Genomic DNA, 22720 nt, shown 5'->3' with positions numbered 1-22720 from the left:
ATTTCAAAAGGTGGCACTATACATAGACTTTTCTTTTCGGTGGAGCAAGGGAGTGTTGAGTGGATCACAAATCACACCCCTGGGAATAGTACAATGATCTCTAACACACTGTAACAGAATAATTGAGTCTTTATACGTATTTTAGGGTTTTCTTCTGTGACTAATTAGATCCATAAAGTGTCAAATTTGTCTCTTGTGTCTGACAGAAAATATGAAAAGATTAAACAACTCTTTGTATTTCATACTTGTAATTCTTTATATTTCATACTTCGTGAACTAGGAAATGAAATGTATATAAATGTATATATAAAATAGTGATTATGTGTTAAATTAATGGGGATAGATTGGCAAAAAACTCAGCATTAAAAGATTGCCTTTAGGGGCACTTGGGTGGCTCAGTGGGTTAAAGCCTCTGCCTTTGGCTCAGGTCATGATCCCAGGGTCCTGGCATCCAGCCCACATTGGGCTCTCTGCTCAGCAGGAAGCCTGCTTCCTCCTCTCTCTGCCTGCTTCTCTGCCTACTTGTGATCTCTGTCAAATAAATAAATAAAATCTTAAAAAAAAAGATTGCCTTTAGAAATGTATTTCCTTGTCTTAAATGTAAGTATCTATTATTATAATTTGGTATGTGCTATTATCCTTTCTATATATTCCAAGCTCAGAGTTATTTTCAAAACTTAATTATTTGCAGATTAGCTTTGGATAAATATTCTTCTTTCATCCTCTCATTAAAAGTTAGAGATGTGAAAAATCTATTGTTACATTTAAAGCTCTTTTAATTATTTCAGGGAACTGATAAGCATTGAAGAAAATTAAGTAATTTCAGTTATGGGTACTTGGAATTGTATGATTAGCTGTCACACCCCAGTTGGGAATGTCTGCAGATGGCCCATCTAGCATTCTGGGATCTTGATTTATTTTTATGTGGGGCTCTAAAATACTAAAAGATATTGCAGAGTTCATCCTGCCCCTTAATCTCTTCATTTATGTGTCAGTTAAAACACACTTTTCAGGGGTGCCTGGGTGGCTCAGTGGGTTAAAGCCTCTGCCTTTGGCTCAGGTTGTGTTCCCAGGGTCCTGGGATCAAGCCCCGCATTGGGCTCTCTGCTCAACAGGGAGCCTGCTTCCCTCTCTCTCTCTGCCTGCCTCTCTGACCTGTGATCTCTGTCTGTCAAATAAATAAATAAAATCTTAAACACACACACACACACACACACACACAATTTTCATCCCAATGTATCCAAAGCCTCGAATAACTAATGGTGTCCTATTTTTCATATATGAAAATGACTGTTTTTATTGTTTTATAAATTGTGGAGAATAAATTTTATGTTGACATTTTCTGTGATTGGTGGTATAGATTTGAGACCTACTGGGAAAAGTAGAGAGAACTCAGAATGGAGAAAACTAACCCTCATGGGTATTGAACTTGAAACTCAGCTACAAGTAAACTGTAGTTGGTATTCATCCATCAGAATAAGAGAGAAAGAGGAAGAAAAAAGTACCATGATTTCAGTTTGGCCAAATGGGCACAATGCTGAAGCTCTGGCATATTAAGGAAGGTATAATTTCATTTCCTTTTATCTCTTTTTCAAATTCTTCTGTTTTTGTTGCTAATGGCAACAACCAGGTTATTCTTTCTGTCTCTCTCCTTCAACCGTTGCTTATTTTTATTCTGTGCTCTTACGACAGAACAGTAACTTATCTTTTGTGCTGACTCCATGTATGTTGAGAAGATATTTCCGTATAATTTACAGACATTTCTTGCCATGTATGGTTCAGTTTTCTGAGTTAAATAAGAGCAGAATTAAAATTGAATACATCATCACCCTTTAGTGACTTAACAATATTTTTGTTAAAATCACTTGCTTTACATATCTTGTTTTCTAGTTGAAATGTTAATGTACTTGTTATTTTCCTGTACCTGACTCGTCTAGATTAGTCCTTAATGTAATGTCAGTTAGTGTATCTAATGTACATTCTACACACACATTTTGATTTATATTTTCAACATAAATGATGTCTACATGTGGGCCTACTTTTGTGACTTTAACTATTTAGATTCTATCCATTTAAAAAGTATTTAGTTATAACAAATATTCTATCTGATTAAAGAAATACATTTGTCAATGTTGACTTGGGCAGAAATCTCCTGAGAATTGGCCAGAAAGCCCTGGTGAACTCGCATCCGGTGGCGGGGGCTTTTCCTGGAGCCACCAGGGCCCGGCCCGCAATCCCGCGTGGTGTCCCCTGAAGCCTACGGGAAAGCGCTCTAAAGGACGGGTGCACACGTGGCCCTGGTTGCCTCCAAATGCCATGCTGGCCAAACGTGCCCTCTACTCAGCCCCCCAGGGAGCCAGCCTCAGCACCAGCAGGTGGGGTGTATGCCACGCCCTTTGCCTGAACCCTAACTCTGGGTTGGGTTCTCGGTCTTCCATCCCCAGATACCTGGCCCTCAAGCCCTTCGGATTGGGGAACACTGAGCCACAACGCAGGACTCCACCTGCCCGCCGCCCAGGAGGAAACTGTGCCTTTAGGAGCTTCGGGAAACACTCAGAGCTGGAGAAACCAGCATGCCCACCTCAGGCCACCCTTACCTTCCATGCCTCCTTCTGCCAAAAAAAGCCAGAGCCTGAGGCTCAGGCTCACACCCTAATTCACTTCTGCACCCTGGGGAGCTCGCCTACGCGGGGGGGGCTTCCGGGAGCCCCATGGGCCCAGCTCGCACTCTCACAGGGCCACAATAGGCACCTAGCAAGAAAACACTCAGCACAGTCGGTGTATGGCCCAAGTCGCCACCCAACGCCAGCCAATTCTCACAAACTTTATGGCCAAATCAATGTTGATTTGGCCATAAAGCTTGTGAGAATTGGCCAGAAAGCCCTGGCAAACTTGCTTCCTGCGGTGGGACCTTCACAAGAGCCACCTGAGCTCAGCCTAGGGTCCCACACAGTGTCATCCTAAGCCTATGAGAAAGCGCTCTAAAGGGCAGGTTCACATGTGGCTCTGGTCACCTCCAAATGCTGGCCAAACACACCCTCCACTCAGCTCCCCGACCCCCACAGGGAGCCGGCTTCAGTGGCAGCAGGTAAGCCCTGCCAGACCCCTAGGCCCAAACCCCAACCCTGGGTTGGGTTCTCATGCTTCCATCCAGAGAGTCTTAGCCCTGAAGCCCCCCACACTGGGGACCTGTGAGCCACACCCTAGGAGACAGCCTGCCCCCCAGAAGGAAACCGAGCCATTTGGAGCTGCGAAGAACCCTCAGAATGGGAGAAACTGCATGCCCCACTGAGGCCACCTCCAACTTCAGCCGCCCCCCTGCCACAAACCTGGAACCTGATGCCCCCTTTGACCACATCCCTCCACTCAGACCCCTGGCGACCCTCAGCACCTGAAGATCTTTCCTGTACTCCCAGATTCTCATGGGACTCTTCATGGGGCATATTCTGAGAACAAAGTTCATGTCAGGGCCACAGAAATCTCTGACACTGGTTATAATGAGACTCTGTGATGTCAGTGGAGTCCCAAGCCATGGGCCATCTCACAGTTTGTCTGCAAAAACATGGTGGTGGGAAACCCACATGTTGATAGAAAATGCAATACAGTAGCATGCTTTCTGTCCCACAGGAACGTCACACAATGTGGCTGCAGAGTGATCTCAGAAGGAAGCCACCTTTGTAGAAGAAACTTCATATGCGAGGACTCCCAAGTCCCTTGTCCTGGACACTAGGTTCCACCAAGGCTGGGGGCACACAGAGGGATAGAGACTCCCCCTGCCCATTGGGGCTTTGAAGGACACCTGCTATTCTAGGACAAAAGATCCTGAAACCATTCATCTGCCTGTCATCCAACCACACATCCGTGAGAAAGATATACTCCAAGGAGAAAGGACGGACCGAGAGACAACAAATGACAGCCTTGTGTGACAAGTGCCATGACAGGGGACACTCAGGAGGACTGGGGCTGTGCAGGATTGGCCAGACCAGGGGGCAGGGAGACCAGGGGTGCTCCAGGAGGATATCACAGCTGTGCCCTTGTGTGGCTACATGTGTCAGTGTGACTGGGCATTGGCCAGACCAGAAATGACAGTGCGGGCAAGGGGCAGTGTCCCTAAACTGTCTCCTGCAAGGCAAAAGTTCACTAATGAGATTTCTTTCAGTGCAATTTCATGTCACATGCATCTGTGAGTCCCTAAAGCTGATTGTGTAGAACATGAAGTACATAGTGGGCCATGGCTTTCAAACCTGAGGTTCCAGGGGCAGAGCACATTTGATTTTTCTATTGGCTGCTTTCAGAGTAGGATGACTTTTCCCACCTTCATCTCTGAACCCAGGACAGGGAACAAAGGCAACACAGATCTACACTTCGAAAACTCAACAGAAATCTGCAAACCCAAGGTCTCACAGGAGCTAAAGGTTCAAGACCAGGGTGACAGAAAGGGGAGGCCGATAGCAAGGAACCAAGGGAACACGTCATGTGCGTGGGAGCAGGCTCACTTCTCTATGGTCGGAAGCAAGCCATGCCTGACAGGAGGGAGTCCCACCTGCACCTGGTCCGTCTGTTTGCTACCCTTGAGCAGAGCAGAGGATGGGCTGAGCTGTGTGTGGCTGTGGGGGGGAGATGGCCAGCTGGCCGCAAATGCTACCTGCCAAGGACCTATAGGCCCATCTCCTGGTCCTCAGCTAAGATGAAACAATCATCGTGTTTAGTGACCTATTTCCAGGGGCAGGTCATGTGCTCAGTGCTTTGGTGACTATATCTTCTCTTATTGTGTTCTTTAAAAACACCTCAGGCAGGTAAGATTGACATACAAGAAGCTGTCCTATAGTTAATGTATGTAACTTGACCCTGACCCTAACCCTAATACCTAGATAAGAGATACCCAATTTAGAATACTGCTCATAAATTAAGGATGGTTTTTAGGAGCTAAGGAATTCAGGGACCAACCTTCTTTGGTCTACTCTCCCTTGAATCCAGTAAATCCAAACCCATTCAGCCACGTGCTATCTGAAGAGTGGCCACACGGGGGCAACAGTGCCCCAAATCCCTCTGCAAAGCCCATTCTTCTTTCATCCTGTCAAACCTTGTTCAATGTTTATAGATCATGGTAGAGATGATGTGACTTGATGAGAAGTGTGACTTTGTTGAATTTTTTAAAAAACTGAACTAATTCTTTCAACCTGTTAAGAATAGAAGATATTTTCTAAAATCTCGGACTGTGAGAGCACATGAAGGCCCAGGGGCCTAGGAAAAGGCTACTACTATGGAATCTCTTCAGGTCTACTTAGGAAACAAGGATGGCTTCTACTCCACTTCTCTGCAGGAAGAATTTGTGTCAATTAACAGCCCTGAATCCACACAAAATACTGCAGCTTGGAGGAAAATAAAGGAGAATCAACAGCCTCCAGAAGCAGAGGAAGAACCACACCCAGGAATAAATAAGAGAGACCAGGAAGGCTCTGCTCAGGCCAATTTGCATTTCTGTAGATCACTGGAGCTAGAATGTCCCAGTTTCCCTGGGTCCTGTGTCCGGCAGAGCACACACCGTGTTGGAACCCATGAAAGCCTCCTTGTCCCTTCTTCCACAAGACACCCTCTACCCCTTGATGACTCCACTTGCTTCTTGGAACTCCCATTCCTCTTTTTGATGACATCGTTCACTTTTCCCATCACAGCCATTATATAGAGTACATTGAACTACTTACTATTCTGTCATTTAAATGTTTTTTGGATTGTTTGGTGGGAATTGATACCTTGCATCATCTACCCTAATGTAGAATCCCTTGTTGCATTGCATGACTTCACTGTGGACTCCGAATGCCCTCACAGTGTTGTGTGGCTACTGTCCGGGCAAGGTCTTCACTAAGCCAGCTCAGCAGTTGCAGTGAAGGCCTGACCCAGCACTGCTATTTGTGTGTAAGTAAGGCAGCACAGCCAAACCTTGGTTTGGGTTCAGAATTGCTCATGGCCCCTCAGCCACATCAGGTGGCTTGGGGGCACACCCTGAAGACACTGGCTAGTCCAGTGTTGCCCTGGGGAATCTCCATGGAACAGCCTTTGTGTCCAGTGGGGGAACTCCATAGGAGCAGGGCCGATGGGAATCAGAACTCCTGAGATAGAATCCATTGTGGATGAGAGACCAAAAGAACCCCCAGATTAAAAACGTATTCTATCTAGGGAATCGGGAAACCGAAAGCTAACCAGCTAGTTTCGCTTCTGTACGAACGCTTGCTTTTCGCACGCGCGGGCTAACCAGCCAGTTCTGCTTCTGTTTGATTGCTTAACGCGAGCGTGGGCCCCCTAAACCAATCAGCTAACACCAAATATGCCTTTTTCAAATGTTCAAAATGTCAACCAATCGGCTCGGCCCCACCCAAAATTTGTTTGTACCTGTCCATAAAAACCCTGAACTTACCCAGCCCGGGACCTCTAAGCGTCACCGGCAACGAGTGAGCGGAGGTCCGGGTTCGAACCTGCAATAAATGACCCTTGCCGCTTGGCTTTGACTCATGTCTCTGGTGGTCTTTTAAGGTGGGCGTATTACTCATCCGGCATTGCATTTGGGGGCTCGTCCGGGATACCCCCCCCTTTTCAAGCCCACCAGACAACTAGTCAACGGGTCGCTGGAAACCGATCGGTAAGAAAGCCGGCTTTGTTCCTGTGCTCTGGTTTTTTTTTTTGTGCTTTGTTCCTGTGCTCTGCTTTTTTTGTGCTTTGTTCCTGTGCTCTGTTTTTTTGTGCTTTGTTCCTGTGTTCTGTTCTTGCGCTTTGTCCTTTCTGCATTTTATATCTGGGTTTGAGTCCCAGATCGAGGACTGGCAAATAAGTCCCTGGCGGACGTGCTATAGGGCTGCCAGTGGGCCGACGGAGACGTCCCTCGTTGCCCAACAGGGGCCTCTCAGGGATCGTGGGTTCGAGTCCCACCTCGGGGGCCATCAAAAGTGTAGTACGTCTCCATGTTGTGTTGTTAATTATGTGTTCCGTGTCTCTTGTGCCAGTTACCTAAGTTACAACAGTAGATATGAAGCTTTTATTCTGTTAAAGGGGAGGGTGTCCAACCTGTTTGAATCTGAGGAGTGCCTCTCTGTGCGAGTGTGTCTGTACGGCTCCACCGCTTCGGCTACAGAGTCTGAGTGGGCTGCACCCTGAGTCTCGCGGGGCATCATATGGCATAACGGTCATCTACTCCACGGAGTAGCCTGGTCTGGGGTTTATACGGACAGGCCTTAGCTAAGATGCTCCTAAGTTCCCGCGAGGGACGCGAGCAGGACAGCACCTGAGAGATCCTCCTCCCTTTGTCTGCGACTTCGTGCACGATGAGAGGGGATCAGACACTGGTATCTAAAAATTGCATTCGGACTAAACCAAGTTTAGTAACATGGGACTAAATGAATGTTATGTCTTCTAATGTTTTCTCTTAAACATTGCTGGTTCTCTAACATTTGCCCCTCCAGGTTGGAGGAAACTTTTTCCCAAATTTTTCGTGTCTCCTAACCTGTTTCACTTTTAGATTCACCCTGGCAGACGAAGGAGAAGAATTCCTACTCCCGCTGTCCAAGGATGGAACTCACCTAGCCCCTACCTTCAGCCCCCCAAAGGCCATTATCCATCCCTTCGGGCTGACCGATCAGGAGCGTTCATCCTCACCCCGCCCTTTCGAATTCCTCACTTGCTCGGTCGTCTCGCAACCCTTGCACCAGTGCCTCTGTCGCTTCCTGCCTATTCTAGGCACCTTTCTCCTCGTTTCAACTATTTTCTTAATCTGGGAGCTACCTGGTCAAATGGGGCAAACCCAGAGTACCCCACTCTCCCTCCTCTTGGCTAATTTCAGGGACATTCGGGCAAGAGGCAATGACCTGAGCCTGGATATCCGGAGATCTAGACTCATCACTTTTTGCCACTCTGAATGGCCAACCTATGGGGTGGGATGGCCCACTGAGGGCACCTTCTGTCTACCTGTAATCCTCAAGATCAAGGCCCAAGTTCTCCTACCTGGGAAAGAGGGACACCCAGACCAAGCCCCCTACATCCTGGTCTGGCAAGATTTAGTGGAAAATCCCCCTCCCTGGTTGGCCCACTTCCTCTCCTCAGGAAGTTGCAAGATCCTTGCAGCCCGACCCACGGAATCCCCCAGACCTCGAAACCCATCTGCGCCCCCTCCACCTGTCCTCCCTGATAGCCAAGACTTACTCAGTTTAGACCCACCCCCTTACCTACCTCCTCCCACGAGGCCCCAGGTTGCCCCCATGCCAATGGCCGCACCCGCTCCACCCCAGGCGGGAACGGAGGGTCGAGAGGCGGTGGCCGCAGCCCCTGTCACCCACGGAGGGACCAACGGGCCTGCCGGGCACACTAGAGGGCGCTCTCAAAGGGAGAACCCTCCCCGGCCGCCGGACTCAACTGTTGCTTTACCCTTCCGGGAGACTGGCCCCCCGATGATACTGGCAATCCCCAACTCCAGTATTGGCCCTTTTCAACCAGTGATCTGTATAACTGGAAAATTCAGAATGCGCGATTTTCAGATAACCCGAAAGATCTTATAGCTCTCCTAGACAGCATCATGTTCACACACCAGCCCACCTGGGATGACTGCCAGCAGCTCTTGCGTATTCTGTTTACCATCGAGGAAAGAGAGAGGATCCAGGTGGAGGCGAGAAAGCTGGTCCCGGGGGACGATGGCCGGCCAACGGTCAATCCAGACCTCATTAATGCGGGTTTCCCCTTGACCAGGCCTGACTGGGACTACAACGCAGCAGAAGGTAGGAGACTACTGCTCATTTATCGCCAGACTCTAATGGCGGATCTCAGGGCTGCTGCTTGCAAGCCCACCAATTTGGCCAAAGTGTATGCAGTGATGCAAGGTAAGACAGAGAGCCCGGCAGCATTCCTAGAGAGATTGATGGAAGCCTTTAGACAGTATACCCCCATGGATCCCGAGGCCCCTGAGAATCAGGTAGCAGTAGTTATGTCCTTTGTAAACCAGGCGGCCCCTGACATTAAAAGAAAACTCCAAAAATTAGAGGATCTAGAAGGCAAGCAGGTTCAGGATCTGCTCCGCATAGCAAAGCGGGTCTACAACAACCAGGACACCCTGGAGGATAAACAGCTTAAAGCGACAAAGGAGATGACCAAAGTCCTGTCTACTTTCGTCCAAAAGGAGTCTACCCCTCGAGGGGAATCTCAAATAGCCCGACAACCCAGACGTCCCCTAGATAAAGACCAATGCGCAAATTGCAGGGAAAAGGGACACTGGGCACGTGAATGCCCTAAAAGGAACCCTCCTCGGGCTAAGCCACAACCATGGGAGCCAAAGCCCAACCCCATTCTGTTTACCAAGAACTCTGACTAGGGGGGACAAGGTTCGGATCCCCTCCCCGAGCCCAGGGTAACCCTACGAGTGGAGGGGAACCCCATACAGTTACTGGTTGACACCAGAGCCCAACAATCGGTGTTGACCAAACCCCATGGAAAGATTTCGGATAAGTCCTCCTGGGTCCAGGGAGCCACCGGGACTAAAAGATACCCCTGGATCACTCAACAGACAGTGGACTTGGACACAGGGAAAGTGACTCACTCTTTCCTGGTCATCCCTGATAGCCCCTGCCCCTTGTTGGGGAGGGACTTGCTCACCAAAATGGGAGCGCACGTTTACTTCCAACCCGGCGGTCCCATGGTGACGACTCTCAGAACCTGCCATTATCGATACTTACAGTGCGTTTGGAAGATGAGTATCGGCTCCACCAAACAGCACCCCCTCAGGAACAAAATATCGAGTCCTGGCTTCTCTGGTTCCCTGAAGCCTGGGCAGAAACAGGAGGTGTGGGACTAGCTAAGCACCGACCGGCCCTCTTTATAGAACTTAAACCTGGGGCCGACCCCGTCCAGGTCAAACAGTACCCCATGTCCACTGAGGCTAAATCGGGTATCACCCCTCACATCCATTGCCTCCTGAACTCAGGGGTGCTACGCCCCTGCCACTCGGCTTGGAACACACCCCTGCTGCCAGTACATAAGCCCAACGGCGGAGACTACCGGCATGTACAAGACCTGAGGGAAGTTAACAAGCGGGTTATGGACATACATCCTACTGTCCCTAACCCCTACACTCTCCTCAGTGCCCTGAGGCCTAACAAGAAATGGTACACTGTTCTCGACCTGAAGGATGCCTTTTTCAGTCTGCCCTTGGCACCCAAAAGCCAAGATCTCTTTGCGTTCGAATGGACAGACCCTGAGAAAGGCATAAATGGGCAGCTGACATGGACTCGTCTCCCGCAAGGATTCAAGAACTCGCCCACCCTGTTTGATGAGGCCCTCCACGAGGATCTAAGTGAGTACAAGAGACAAAATCCTAATATAACGCTCTTGCAGTATGTAGATGATCTCTTAATAGCTGCGGAGACTCAACAGGCCTGCCTTCAAGGAACCGAAAACCTCCTTTGGACACTCGGTGACCTAGGGTTCCGAGCCTCAGCAAAGAAGGCCCAGATCTGTAAGCCTGAGGTAGTGTACCTGGGATACCTGCTAAGAGGGGACAAAGATGGCTCACCGATGCCCTCAAGGACACTGTGGTCCGCATCCCCCGACCTACCTCGTCACATCAGGTAAGGGAGTTCCTGGGGACAGCAGGATACTGCCGACTATGGATACCAGGCTTCGCCGAGATGGCCAAACCCCTGTACATAGCCTCCAAGAACCAGCAGAACTTTAAATGGACGGAGGAGGCAGAGCGAGCCTTCCAACAGATAAAGGAGGCCCTCCTCTCAGCACCCGCTCTGGGACTGCCAGACATTTCCAAACCGTTCCACTTATATGTGGATGAGCGTAATGGGGTGGCAAAGGCAGTATTGACCCAACATTTAGGCCCCTGGCCTAGACCCGTAGCATATCTCTATAAGAAATTAGACCCAGTGGCAGCAGGGTGGCCCCCTTGCCTTCGAATGATAGCAGCCACCGCCTTGATGGTGAAAGATGCCGATAAGTTGTCAATGGGTCAGGAATTGCATGTGACCACCCCTCATGCTATTGAGGGTGTCCTTAAACAACCTCCGGACTGATGGATGAGTAATGCTCGCATGGTCCACTACCAAGGACTGCTGCTAAACCCCCTGAGAATAGCTTATATTCCCCCTCGGGCTCTAAACCCCGCATTACTGTTACCTGACCCAGACCTAGACACCCCCCTCCATGACTGCGCCGACATATTGGCCCAGGTTCACGGGCTGAGGGAAGACCTGCAGGACTACCCCTGACGGATGCTGAGGTCGTTTGGTTCACTGATGGCAGCAGTTTCGTCCACGAAGGACAGAGGCACGCAGGGGCCCCGGTCACATCTGAAACAGAAGTTATCTGGGTGGAAGCATTGCCTCCGGGCACCTCAGCACAGAAGGCTGAGTTAATCGCCCTGGCCCAGGCCCTTAAGTTGGGGCAAGGCCTCCGGATGACTGTATACACAGACAGCCGATATGCCTTTGCCACGGCCCACATTCATGGAGCAATTTACAGGGAGAGGGGGCTACTCACCGCCGAAGGAAAAGACATTAAAAACAGGGATGAAATTTTGGCCCTACTAACAGCCATCTGGGCCCCCAAGAAGCTAGCCATAGTACATTGCCCTGGTCATCAGAAACCAAATGATCCGGTCTCCCAGGGAAACAATTTTGCTGACCAGACTGCTCGCCAGATAGCCTACGGGAACATTCCAGTACTACCCATACAGCTACCCAACCCGGGGCCCCGAGAACTGCCGCCTCGCCCCGAGTACTCTGAGGAAGACATTACCTGGATGAGTAAACTCCCGATGACTCAGGTCAAGGATGGTTGGTGGCGGGACGCTAAGGACAATATCATCCTCCCCGAGGCCCTGGGACAGGCAGTCTTAGAGAGGATTCATCACACGACCCATTTGGGCTCCAGAAGACTCCAGGACCTTATGAGACAATCCAAGTTGATCATCAAAAACATCACCGAAAAAGCTAAAAGAATTGCCTCAGGTTGTACAGCCTGCCGGCTTCAGAACGCTTACCCACGTCCCGCTGTGATCGGATCCCGAGAAAGAGGGACCCTGCCAGGGGCCTACTGGGAGATAGATTTTACAGAGGTAAAGCCTGGAAAATATGGCTATAAGTATTTACTGGTGTTTGTAGATACCTTTTCAGGATGGACTGAGGCTTTCCCAACCAAGCATGAAACAGCGCAGGTTGTAGTGAAGAAACTACTTGAGGACATTCTGCCCAGGTATGGCTTCCCTGTTATGTTGGGTTCAAATAATGGGCCAGCCTTCGTCTCTAAGGTAAGTCAGGGCCTGGCTTCCGTACTCGGGGTTAATTAGAAATTACATTGTGCATAGAGACCCCAGAGCTCAGGACAGGTAGAAAGGATGAATAGAACCCTAAAAGAGACCCTTGCAAAATTGACCATGGAGACTGGCGCTAACTGGGTGGCTCTACTCCCCTACGCTCTGTATCGGGTACGCAACACCCCATACAAACTGGGGCTCACGCCATATGAAATCATGTATGGCAGGCCTCCTCCCATCATACCCAAACTCAAAACTGACCTCATTGAGTCGGACCAGGATAACTCCCTCTTATTTTCCCTCCAACCCCTGCAGCAGGTCCACAAAAGAATTTGGCCTAAACTGAAGGATTTATACGAGACAGGCCCGCCACCGGCATCCCACCAACACTGCCCGGGGGATTGGGTCCTCGTCAAGCGACACCAGCCTGAGACTCTCGAGCCCAGATGGAAAGGGCCTTACCAGATCATCCTGACCACCACTACAGCTGTTAAAGTAGACAACATAGCCACCTGGATCCACCACACTCACATCAAACCAGTCGACCCCCTGTCGGATCTCGTCGGGAAACCTAACCCGGACGCCAATTGGACGGTTGACCGCAGTAAGGACAATCCCCTAAAGCTCACCCTGCGCCGAAACCCTCCCCCTCAGTAACCGACATGGGGAACCTACTCGCAGTTCTGATCTTATTATCATTGCCTTGGACCCCCATGACCAATCCCCATGCCCCAGCCACTCTAACCTGGCAGATCATTAATAGCATAGGACTAACAGTTTGGAATGTATTTCATACCGCCACCCCCTACACCTGGTGGCCTAACTTATACCCTGACATTTGTAAAATAGCCTTGGGGGCCCCAGCAAACTGGGACTTAGAATTCGAAAGGGGGGACCTAGAAATGGGGTCCATTTGGGGATGGGGACCACAAATCCATCACCCCCCAGACGATTAGGGTTAGATCCCTGGGGAGGTTGTGGGGCCTGGGACTGTCGCAGTATGTTAAGAACACTAACCTTCTACGTATGTCCCAGTCCCGGGAACCTTCAACAGAGGGGAAGAACATATAAATGTAGGGGGGCGAGCGACTTCTACTGCTATAGTTGGGGTTGTGAAACCACTGGTGATGCTTACTGGAAACCCACTTCTACCTGGGATTTTATTACTGTAACAGCAAATCACTCCCATGGCAGGCATAAACCCCAATGGACCAAACACCCAGACTGCCAAAACAAATGGTGCCACCCACTAAAAATTTCCTTCACTGAAGCAGGAAAAAAACAATTAAATTGGGTTAGGGGATACTCATGGGGCCTCAGATTCTATAAAGAACGCTATGACAATGGTCTAGCTTTCTCTATAAAACTCTCCATAGATGCCCCTAAAATCCCACTAGGAACCAACCCCGTTCTGTCCCCAAAAAGGGCCACACCTAGACCCAGGACAACCCCTTCTCAGAAGCCAGGTAAGCAGATATCTCCTAAATCCCCCGCCCACGGCTGAGCAAACCCAGGAGTACCACGTTCGGGGCAATAACTCTCAGGGGACTCAAATTACGAGATCTCCACTTCAGACCCACAATACCCATAGCCTGTTACTTTCAAGCCCCGAACCAATAGAGCCCACCCTTACTAGCCGTCTTACCCAGCTAGTTCAAAATGCCTTTCAAGTCCTAAACTATACTAATCCTAACGCTACAAAATCCTGCCGGTTATGCTATGAGGTGTCCCCCCCGTTTTATGAGGGTCTAGCCATCTCTGGAAGCTATAATAGCTCCAGCTCGGCCTCTATGTGTCAATGGTTAAGCCATAACCATCACTTAACACTAGAGACCATCAGAGGAAAGGGAACCTGTATAGGGCTGGTCCCGCCGGCACATTCACACCTCTGCAACCAAACTATAACTGTAGATGCCACAGATAAATATCTAATACCACCCCAAGATGCCTGGTGGGCCTGCGCTACTGGAATTACCCCACGCATTCATCCATCAGCGCTGAACTGAACTAAGGATTATTGTGTTCTAGTACACCTTGTTCCTCGCCTAATCTACCATCCCTATGAGGACATGATCTCATATTGGGAGGAAGGATTACATAGAACTAGGAAGGAACCCATAAGCCTGACCCTTGCACTAATACTGGGTCTAGGACTAGGAACTGCCGGGGTGGCTACCGGAACCTCAGCCTTAGTCTCCCAACTACACCATTTTCAAGGCTTACAGAAAGCCACTGATGCAGACATACAAGAGCTAGAATTATCCATCTCAAAACTTCAGGAGTCTGTCAGCTCGTTATCAGAGGTGGTCCTGAAAAACAGACGGGGACTAGACCTCCTGTTCCTCCAACAAGGAGGCTTATGCGCCACCCTTAAAGAAGAATGTTTTTTCTATGTTGCTCATTCAGGGATAGTTAAAGACTCGATGGCTAAGGTACGGGAAGGATTAGCAAAGTGGAAAAAGGAGCGGGAATTAGGACAAGGCTGGTTTCAGTCATGGTTTAATTCATCCCCTTGGCTGACTACCTTGATATCCTCCCTGCTAGGACCCCTCTGTATCTTACTCCTCTTATTGACTTTTGGCCCATGTATCTTAAATCGTCTGGTAGCCTTTGTCAATCGACGCCTCCAGACAGTACAGGTCATGCTCTTAAGACTGCAGTATCAGCCCCTAGACTTGCGCGACAACAACGATTATACTAATGACCACTAAGGACCCAAGATTGGCTCCTCAGGTACTTGAGACAGGGGGGAATGAGAGACCAAAAGAACCCCCAGACTAAAAACGTATTCTATCTAGGGAATCGGGAAACTGAAAGCTAACCAGCTAGTTTCGCTTCTGTACGAACGCTTGCTTTTCGCGGGCGCGGGCTAACCAGCCAGTTCTGCTTCTGTTTGATTGCTTAACGCGAGCGTGGGCCCCCTAAACCAATCAGCTAACACCAAATATGCCTTTTTCAAATGTTCAAAATGTCAACCAATCGGCTCGGCCCCACCCAAAATTTGTTTGTACCTGTCCCTAAAAACCCTGAACTTACCCAGCCCGGGACCTCTAAGCGTCACTGGCAACGAGTGAGCGGAGGTCCGGGTTCGAACCTGCAATAAACGACCCTTGCCGCTTGGCTTTGACTCATGTCTCTGGTGGTCTTTTAAGGTGGGCGTATTACTCATCCGGCATTGCAGTCGAGACTGCCCAGAACTTAAAAACATTTAAAAATAGAGCTACCCTACAACCCAGCATTCGCACTCCTAGATATTTACCCCAAAGATACAGATTGAGTGAAAAGTAGTGGCACCTGCCCCACCCCCTATGTTCATTGCAGCATTATCCACTCTAGCCAAACTATGGAAAGAGCCCAGGTGTTCATGGACAGATGAATGGATAAAGAAGATGTGGTTCATATCTACAACAGAATATTATTCAGCCATCAGAGAGGATGAAGACTTACCATCACATCCACCTTGCTGGAACTGGAGGGTATTATGCTCAGCGAAATAAGTCTATCAGAGAAAGACAATCGGGATATGGGTTCACTCATCTGTGAAACAGGAGAAACACCACAGAGGATCAGAGGGTAAGGGAGGGAAAAATGAATGGGAAGTCACCAGAGAGGGAGAAAAACCACGAGAAGCAAACTAAGGGGTGCTGGAGGGTAGGTGGATGGTGGATGAGGTAACTGGGTGTTGGCATTAGGAAGGGCACATGATGCAATGAGTACTGGGCGTTATACACACCTGATCTATTATTGAACACTACATCTGAAACTAATGTACTACAGGTTGGCTCATTGACATTCAGTTAAACAAAAAGACCTCAAGCAAACACTCTTAAAAATCTGTAGGGGACCACCAAAGATACTGAACAGCCATCATAATGTTGAGAAAGAAAAGCAAAGCTGGAGGAGTCACAATTCCAGATTTCAAGTTATACTACCAAGCTATAGTCATCCTAACAGTATGGCATTGGCACAAAAATACACACAGCAACCTAGGGACCAGAAGAGAAGCTCAGATATAAACCTGCAATGGTGTGGCCAATTAGACTTCCACAAAGCAGGCAAGAATATTGAAAAGGAAAAGGACCGTCTCTCCAACAAACCGTGCTGGGAAAACTGGACATCTACTCACAGAAGAATGCAATTACTTTGCTTCCTTACACCATACAGACACATAAACTCAAAACAGTTTCAAGACCTCAATGGAAGACCTTAAACCATAAAAATCCTACAAGAGGGCACAGACAGTAACTTCTTGACGTGGACCAAAGCAACATTTTTCTAGACCGTCTCCTGAGGCAAAGGAAATAAAAGCAAAAATGAACAACCAGACTATATAAAAATAAAAAGTTTCCACACAGAAGAAGAACTAGAAAGAAAGGAGTAATAATAATAAGACAACCTACTAAAAGGGAGAAGATATTTGCAAATATCCTATGCAGTAAAGGTACAGTGTCCAAAATATGTGGAATGGATACAACTCAACACCATTAAAACAAATAATCTGGTTAAAAAAATAGTCCAAAAACATGAACAAGCATTTCTCCAAAGAAGAAATACAGATGGCCAATGGTCCCAGGAAAAGATATTCACCATTACCCAAGCTCAGGAAAATGCAAATCAGAAGTATAATGAGATATTAGCACATATTGCCAGAATGGCTCCCATCGACAGCACAAGGAACAGCAGGTGCTGGGAGGGTGTGGAAAAAGGGGACTCTCATGCACTGTTGATGGGAAAGCAACCTGCTGCATCCACTCTGGAAATTAGTATGGAGGGTCCTCAAGACATTACAAGTAGACCTACCCTAGGATCTTTGAACCCCACTACTGGGTATTTACCCAAGGTATACAAAAACAATAACACAAAAACATACATGCACCCCTATATTTCTTGCAGCATTATTTACAAGATCACAATAGGGAAGCAACCCAAGTGTCCATTGATAAAGTGCTAAATGAGCTGAGAGATGTACACACACACACACACACACACACACACACACAGTGGAAATTTACTCAGCCATAAAAACAATGAAATCTTGCCATTTGCAGCCACATGGGTGGATCTAGAGAGGATTATCCTAAGTGAAATCAGTCAGCCAGAGAACGACAATACCATCTGATGTCACTCTTATGCAGGATTGAAGAAACAAACACACATAAATAAAGGAGAAAAAAGAGACAAACCAAAATACAGATTCTTAACAACAGAGAACAAACTGATGGTTACCAAAGAGGAGGTGGATGGAGGGATGAATGAAATAGATGAAGGAGACTAACAGTACACTTTTCTTGGTGAACAATGAGTAATATATAGAATTACTGACTTATGCTATTGCACACCTGAAACTAATATAACACTGTATGCTAACTCGACTGGAATTAAAATAAACAATAAATAATATTTTCTTTCAGTAATCTATTTGAAAAAGCTTTGATACACAATGTTCATATGCCCTACTTGGAAGTATTTTCTCATCAATATTTATCCATTCTATGCCTCTAACTCAAATTTCAGTAAATTCTTACATTTTAACTGTTAATCCTAGCCCACAGGAGCCATGGTCCCTTTCCATCCCGGATCAGCACCCATGCATTCAAGAGAGTATAAGTAGAGAAAGATGCCATGTCATAATACTAAAAGCTATTACTGTGTCTGTTTTAGTACGAGTTGGTCACAGAGTGTGGGAAAGGTTTCAGAGCTGGTTTGTTCTCTATCCTAGATCAGTAATTCAGTAGTCATGACTTAGATCCATTTGGCTACTAGATTTCCTGTGGACGAGCTTGCTTCCAAGCACATCCATGGAACACTCAAAGGTGTATTGGCTCAGTGCAGGATAGAAAGAGGGTCAAGTACAGACAAAGGTACGATCCCTCCCCTGATCCAGGAACTGCCATTGGTGCTGGTATGGGAGACAGAAGCAACGGGAAGTCACCAAGCTCACCAGCTGAATGCAGAAGGCACAGGTCAAGGCATCTCATGATGTGGGGCATAGAGGCTGCTCTGAGCTACCACTGGGAGGGAGGGGGAAGGAGTAAGAAAGAGAAACTGCTTGCCCCTGACCCATGACACCTGCCCACCGCTCCTGGCACACATCAGTCTGCACTACTGACACAACCTGGGCTCAGGATGGGCTGGCTCCAGGGCTGAGGGACATGCAGAGGGCAGTGGCAGGGAAGGATGGCCCTCCAAGATCATCCCCTCTTTGAGCAGACAGCCCTGCAGGACTGCTGAAAACCCACTGAGATGTTTGAAAGACATGTCATGGATGAACTAAGGAACGGAGAAACACAAAAAAATATTGGTTTTTAAGGTCACAGCTGTCACCTGAAGAAGTATGACAGCTTCCCTGAGGAGGACTGAGGGGAGGGGAGGGCAGGGCAGGCTGAAAAGGAAGATGTGGGTCTCATGATTGGGGACCTGCAGCTTCTGTCCATGGAAGGGCAGGGCATCGCCCTCACCTCATAGGGGACTGATGGAAGTGTTCCATCAGGGGACTGACAGAGCTGCCTCTTGAGAGGGCTTGTACAAGGCAAAGGATGAGGGCCAGATGGAGGGAAGGCAGTACCCTGGGGGGGGCCATGGGGCAAGAGCAGAGGCTCATGACCATGAAGATGATGAAAAGTAGGAGGCAGCAGCATGGGAGCCCCTGGCATGAAAGTGCCATGGGCACAGTGCCCACAGCTACAGTGACTGTGTGCCTTCTGTGCCAGGCACGGTTCACATCAGTAGACTCCAGTTTAGTGCTGACCACAACCCTAGGAAGTGTGCACCACCACCACCTTCCTCCCCCAATGCTGCTGCTAGGAATCACAGTCACCAGATCCCAACTGGTTTTCATGGAAACAGAGCACTGGCTCCCATCACACCCTGCCCCCCTGGTGTGACCCTCGTGCATGGCCAGAGACCGCTGTCTACCTTTCTCCACACAACTCAACAGACAGGAGGGTGTCCCTGAATTCCACAGGTTCTGATGAGACAGACCACAGGCCCCACTTCTACACCCACCACCAACACCCAGTGGGTCACTCAGGACCTTGTCTATTGTCAAGAAACTCACCAGGCCCTGTTCCTGTCACTTCCAATGGAACATCAGATTCTGTTGCCCCAATTTACTGTACATCCTGGTTTATGACCTGGGGCCATGCCATGAACTCACATGGCACCTCTCTGTTACAGAAGGCCACCCTGCACCTCCTGGAAAATGTTTCTAAGGAAGCACATGTCCACCAGAGCTATAGTGTGAATAGTGGTACACAGCTGGCATGGTAGTAATAAAAAATTCTAAGAAGGGTGGGCCACCCCCTGACCCCCAGTCTCACAAAAACTTCCTCTGTCCCCATGGAAGTCGTGGTCTCCTCTCAAAATATATCCCAGGAAACTAATCTTTAAACTGAATGTTCCCTTCACACTCTGGTTCAAATCTTGCCCAACCACAGCAGTATGAAAGTAGAAATCAGTCAGAAGAAGAAAATGGGACAGTGACAAACATGTGGAAATTCAAATACATGCTAGTAAATAGCCAACAGTCAAATAAGAAATCAAAAGAAAATTTAAAAGTACCTTGAGACAAATGAAAAAGAGAACCTATGAAAAGTTATGGGATGCAGCCAAAGTAGCTCCAAGGGGGAAATTCATAGAAATTCAGGTCCTCATCAGTCCATCTGAAAGCGCTCCAATAACCAACCTAATATACACGGGAAAGAAGTGGAAAAAAAAAAAATAAGCAAAGCCCCAAATTGGTAGATAGAAGGAACTAACAAAAAGGAAAGTGGAAATAAATCCAATGGAGACAAAAAAGACAAAAGATCAATGATAATATGAGCTGTCTTTCTTGGAAAGTTAAACCCAACTGACATACTTTTAGCTAGAAAATGAGAGTGCTCAAATATAAAAAGGAAAGGGGCACCTGTGTGGCTCAGTGGGTTAAGCCTCTGCCCTCGGCTCAGGTCATAATCTCAGGGTCCTGGGATCGAGCCCCACACCAGGATCTCTGCTCAGCAAAGAGCCTGCTCCCCCCCACCCCTTCTGCCTGCCTCTCTGCCTACTTGTGATCTCTCACTCTGTCAAATAAATAAATAAATAAACAAATCTTTAAAAAAAAAATATATATATATATAGAGAGAGAGAGGGAGGAAAGAAAGATAACTGAATCCTGTCTCACATCAAAATCCTAGAGGAGAACACAGACAACCTCCTCTTCAACCTTGGGCACTGCAACTTCTTGCAAGACATGTCTCTAAAGGCCAGGGAAACAAAAGCAAAAATGAACTACTGGGACTTCATCAGGTAAAAAGCTTCTGTACAGCAAAGGAAACAATTAACAAAACTAAAGGCAACCTACAGAATGGGAGAAGATATTTGCAAGTGGCATGACAGATAAAGATCTGGTATCCAAGATCTACAAAGAACTGCTCAAACTCAACACCCAAGAAACAAAGAAACCGCTCAAGAAATGGGCAGAAGACAGGAAGAGACAATTCTCCAAAAAAGACACAAAAATGGCCAACAGTCCATGAAGAAATTCCCCACATCAATTGTCATTGTGGAATACAAAACCACAATGAGCTACCACCTTCCAGCAGTTAGGATGGCTAAAATTAACAGGACAGGAAACAACTGTTCTTAAGGATGTGGATAAAGGGGGGGGACCCTCTTACACTGTTGGTGGAAAGCAAGCTGGTGCTGTCACTCTGGGAAACAGCATGGAGGTTCCTAAAAAGTTAAAAGTAGAGCTACCCTATGACCCAGGAACTGCATTCCTGGGTATTTATCCCAAAGATACAGATGCAGTGAAATGAAGGGGCACATGCTCTCCAATGTTCATAGCAGCAATGTTCACAAGAGCCAACCTGTGGAAGGAGCTGAGATGTCCTTCAACAGAGGAATGGATAAAGAAGATGTGTGCATACATACCACAGAATTTTACTCAGCCATCAGAAGGGATGAAGGCCCACCATTTGCATCAACAGGGGTGGAACTGGAGGGGGTTATACTAAGTGAAATCAATCAAGCTGAGAAAGAAAATAATCACATGGTGTCACTCATATGTGGAACACAAAGAATAGTGTGGAGGACCACAGGGGAAGGGAGGGAAAACTGAATGGGAAGAAATCAGAGAGGGAGACAAACCATCAGAGACTCTTTTTTTTTTTTTTAAGATCTTATTTATGTATTTGACAGACAGAGATCACAAGTAGGCAGAGAGGCAGGCAGAGAGAGAGGAGGAAGTAGGCTCCCTGCTGAGCAGAGAGCCCAACGCAGGGCTCTATCCCAGGACCCTGAGATCATGACCTGAGCCGAAGACAGAGGCTTTAACCCACTGAGCCACCCAGGTACCCCACATCAGAGACTCTTAATCATAGGAAACAAACTGGAGGAGAGGTAGGTTGAGGGGTGGGATAGTTGGGTGATGGGTATTAAGGAGGGGATGTGTGGTGATGAGCCCTGGGTGTTACATGCAACTAATGAATCATTGACCATTACATTAAAAAATATACCTTGGCTAACTGAATTTAAATTAACAATGTGAAAAACTTTAAAAAAAAAAAAAAGAAACATGAGCCATTACAAATAATATCACAAAAATACAAAGGATCGTTACAGAGTACTATGAGCAAGTAGAGGCCAACACATTGGACAACGTAGAAGAAATGGATACGTTCCTAACAACAACCTAAAATGAACCATGAAGGGGAAAAAGAAATCTGAACAGACTGACTACTGGTGAAAAGATTAATTCAATAATCAAATCTTCCCAGGAAACAGATGCCCAAGACCAGAGAGTTTCACTGAGGAGTTCAACCAGATGGTAGAAGAATTAATACCAACCCTTCCCAAACTGTTTTTAAAAAAGGAAAGAAGGACATACGTTCAAACTCATTTCATGAAGGCAGCAGTACCCTGCTATCAAAACAAGACAAGGATGCTACAAGAAAAGGAAAGGAAATCCCTCATGAACAGAGATGCAAAAAATCCTCAACAAATTATTGGAAACACCAATTCAACAATCCATCAGGAGAATCACACAACATAATCCAGTGGGATTTATTCCAGGGATGCGAGGATGATTCCACATCTGAACGTCCACTAATAGCATAGACCGCCTTAACAAAATAAAAGATAAAAATCCCAGGATTGTTACAATAGTTGAAGAAAGAACACTTGACAAGATTCAATATGCATTTATAATAGACTCTAAACCATCTGGGTACTAAGGGAACATACCTCAACCAAACAGAGGCCCTATATGTAAAGCCCAGAGCTGTCATTATACTCTAGGGTGAAATGTTGAAAACTTTCCCACTACCAGCAAGAACAAGATAAAGATGCCCACTCTTACCACTTTCATTCATCATCATATGGAAAGCCCTCTCCAAACCATTTAGACAACAACAACAAAAAAAAAGATATGAAATCTAAAAAAGG

The 22720-nt window shown here is 47.5% G+C and overlaps 2 protein-coding genes across 2 annotated transcripts; both read left to right on the top strand.

Annotated features, from left to right (window-relative positions):
- Positions 1-2998: 2998 nt before the first annotated feature.
- Positions 2999-8276, top strand: LOC116870352. Its single transcript, XM_032861957.1, is given in 5 exon segments — positions 2999-3088; positions 4296-4428; positions 6532-6637; positions 7511-8064; positions 8067-8276. Coding segments are annotated over 5 exon segments (993 nt in total). The 3' UTR covers positions 8177-8276.
- LOC116870350 lies at positions 8247-12952 on the top strand. The gene is given in 6 exon segments (XM_032861956.1): positions 8247-8347; positions 8482-9679; positions 9682-10525; positions 10528-11238; positions 11241-12289; positions 12347-12952. Coding segments are annotated over 6 exon segments (4509 nt in total).
- Positions 12953-22720: the final 9768 nt, after the last annotated feature.

The sequence above is a fragment of the Lontra canadensis genome, unplaced genomic scaffold (assembly GCF_010015895.1).
Source record: "Lontra canadensis isolate GAN:19392208 unplaced genomic scaffold, GSC_riverotter_1.0 scaffold23, whole genome shotgun sequence".
Lineage (NCBI taxonomy): Eukaryota > Metazoa > Chordata > Mammalia > Carnivora > Mustelidae > Lontra > Lontra canadensis.
This window is presented reverse-complemented; position numbering and strand designations above follow the sequence as displayed.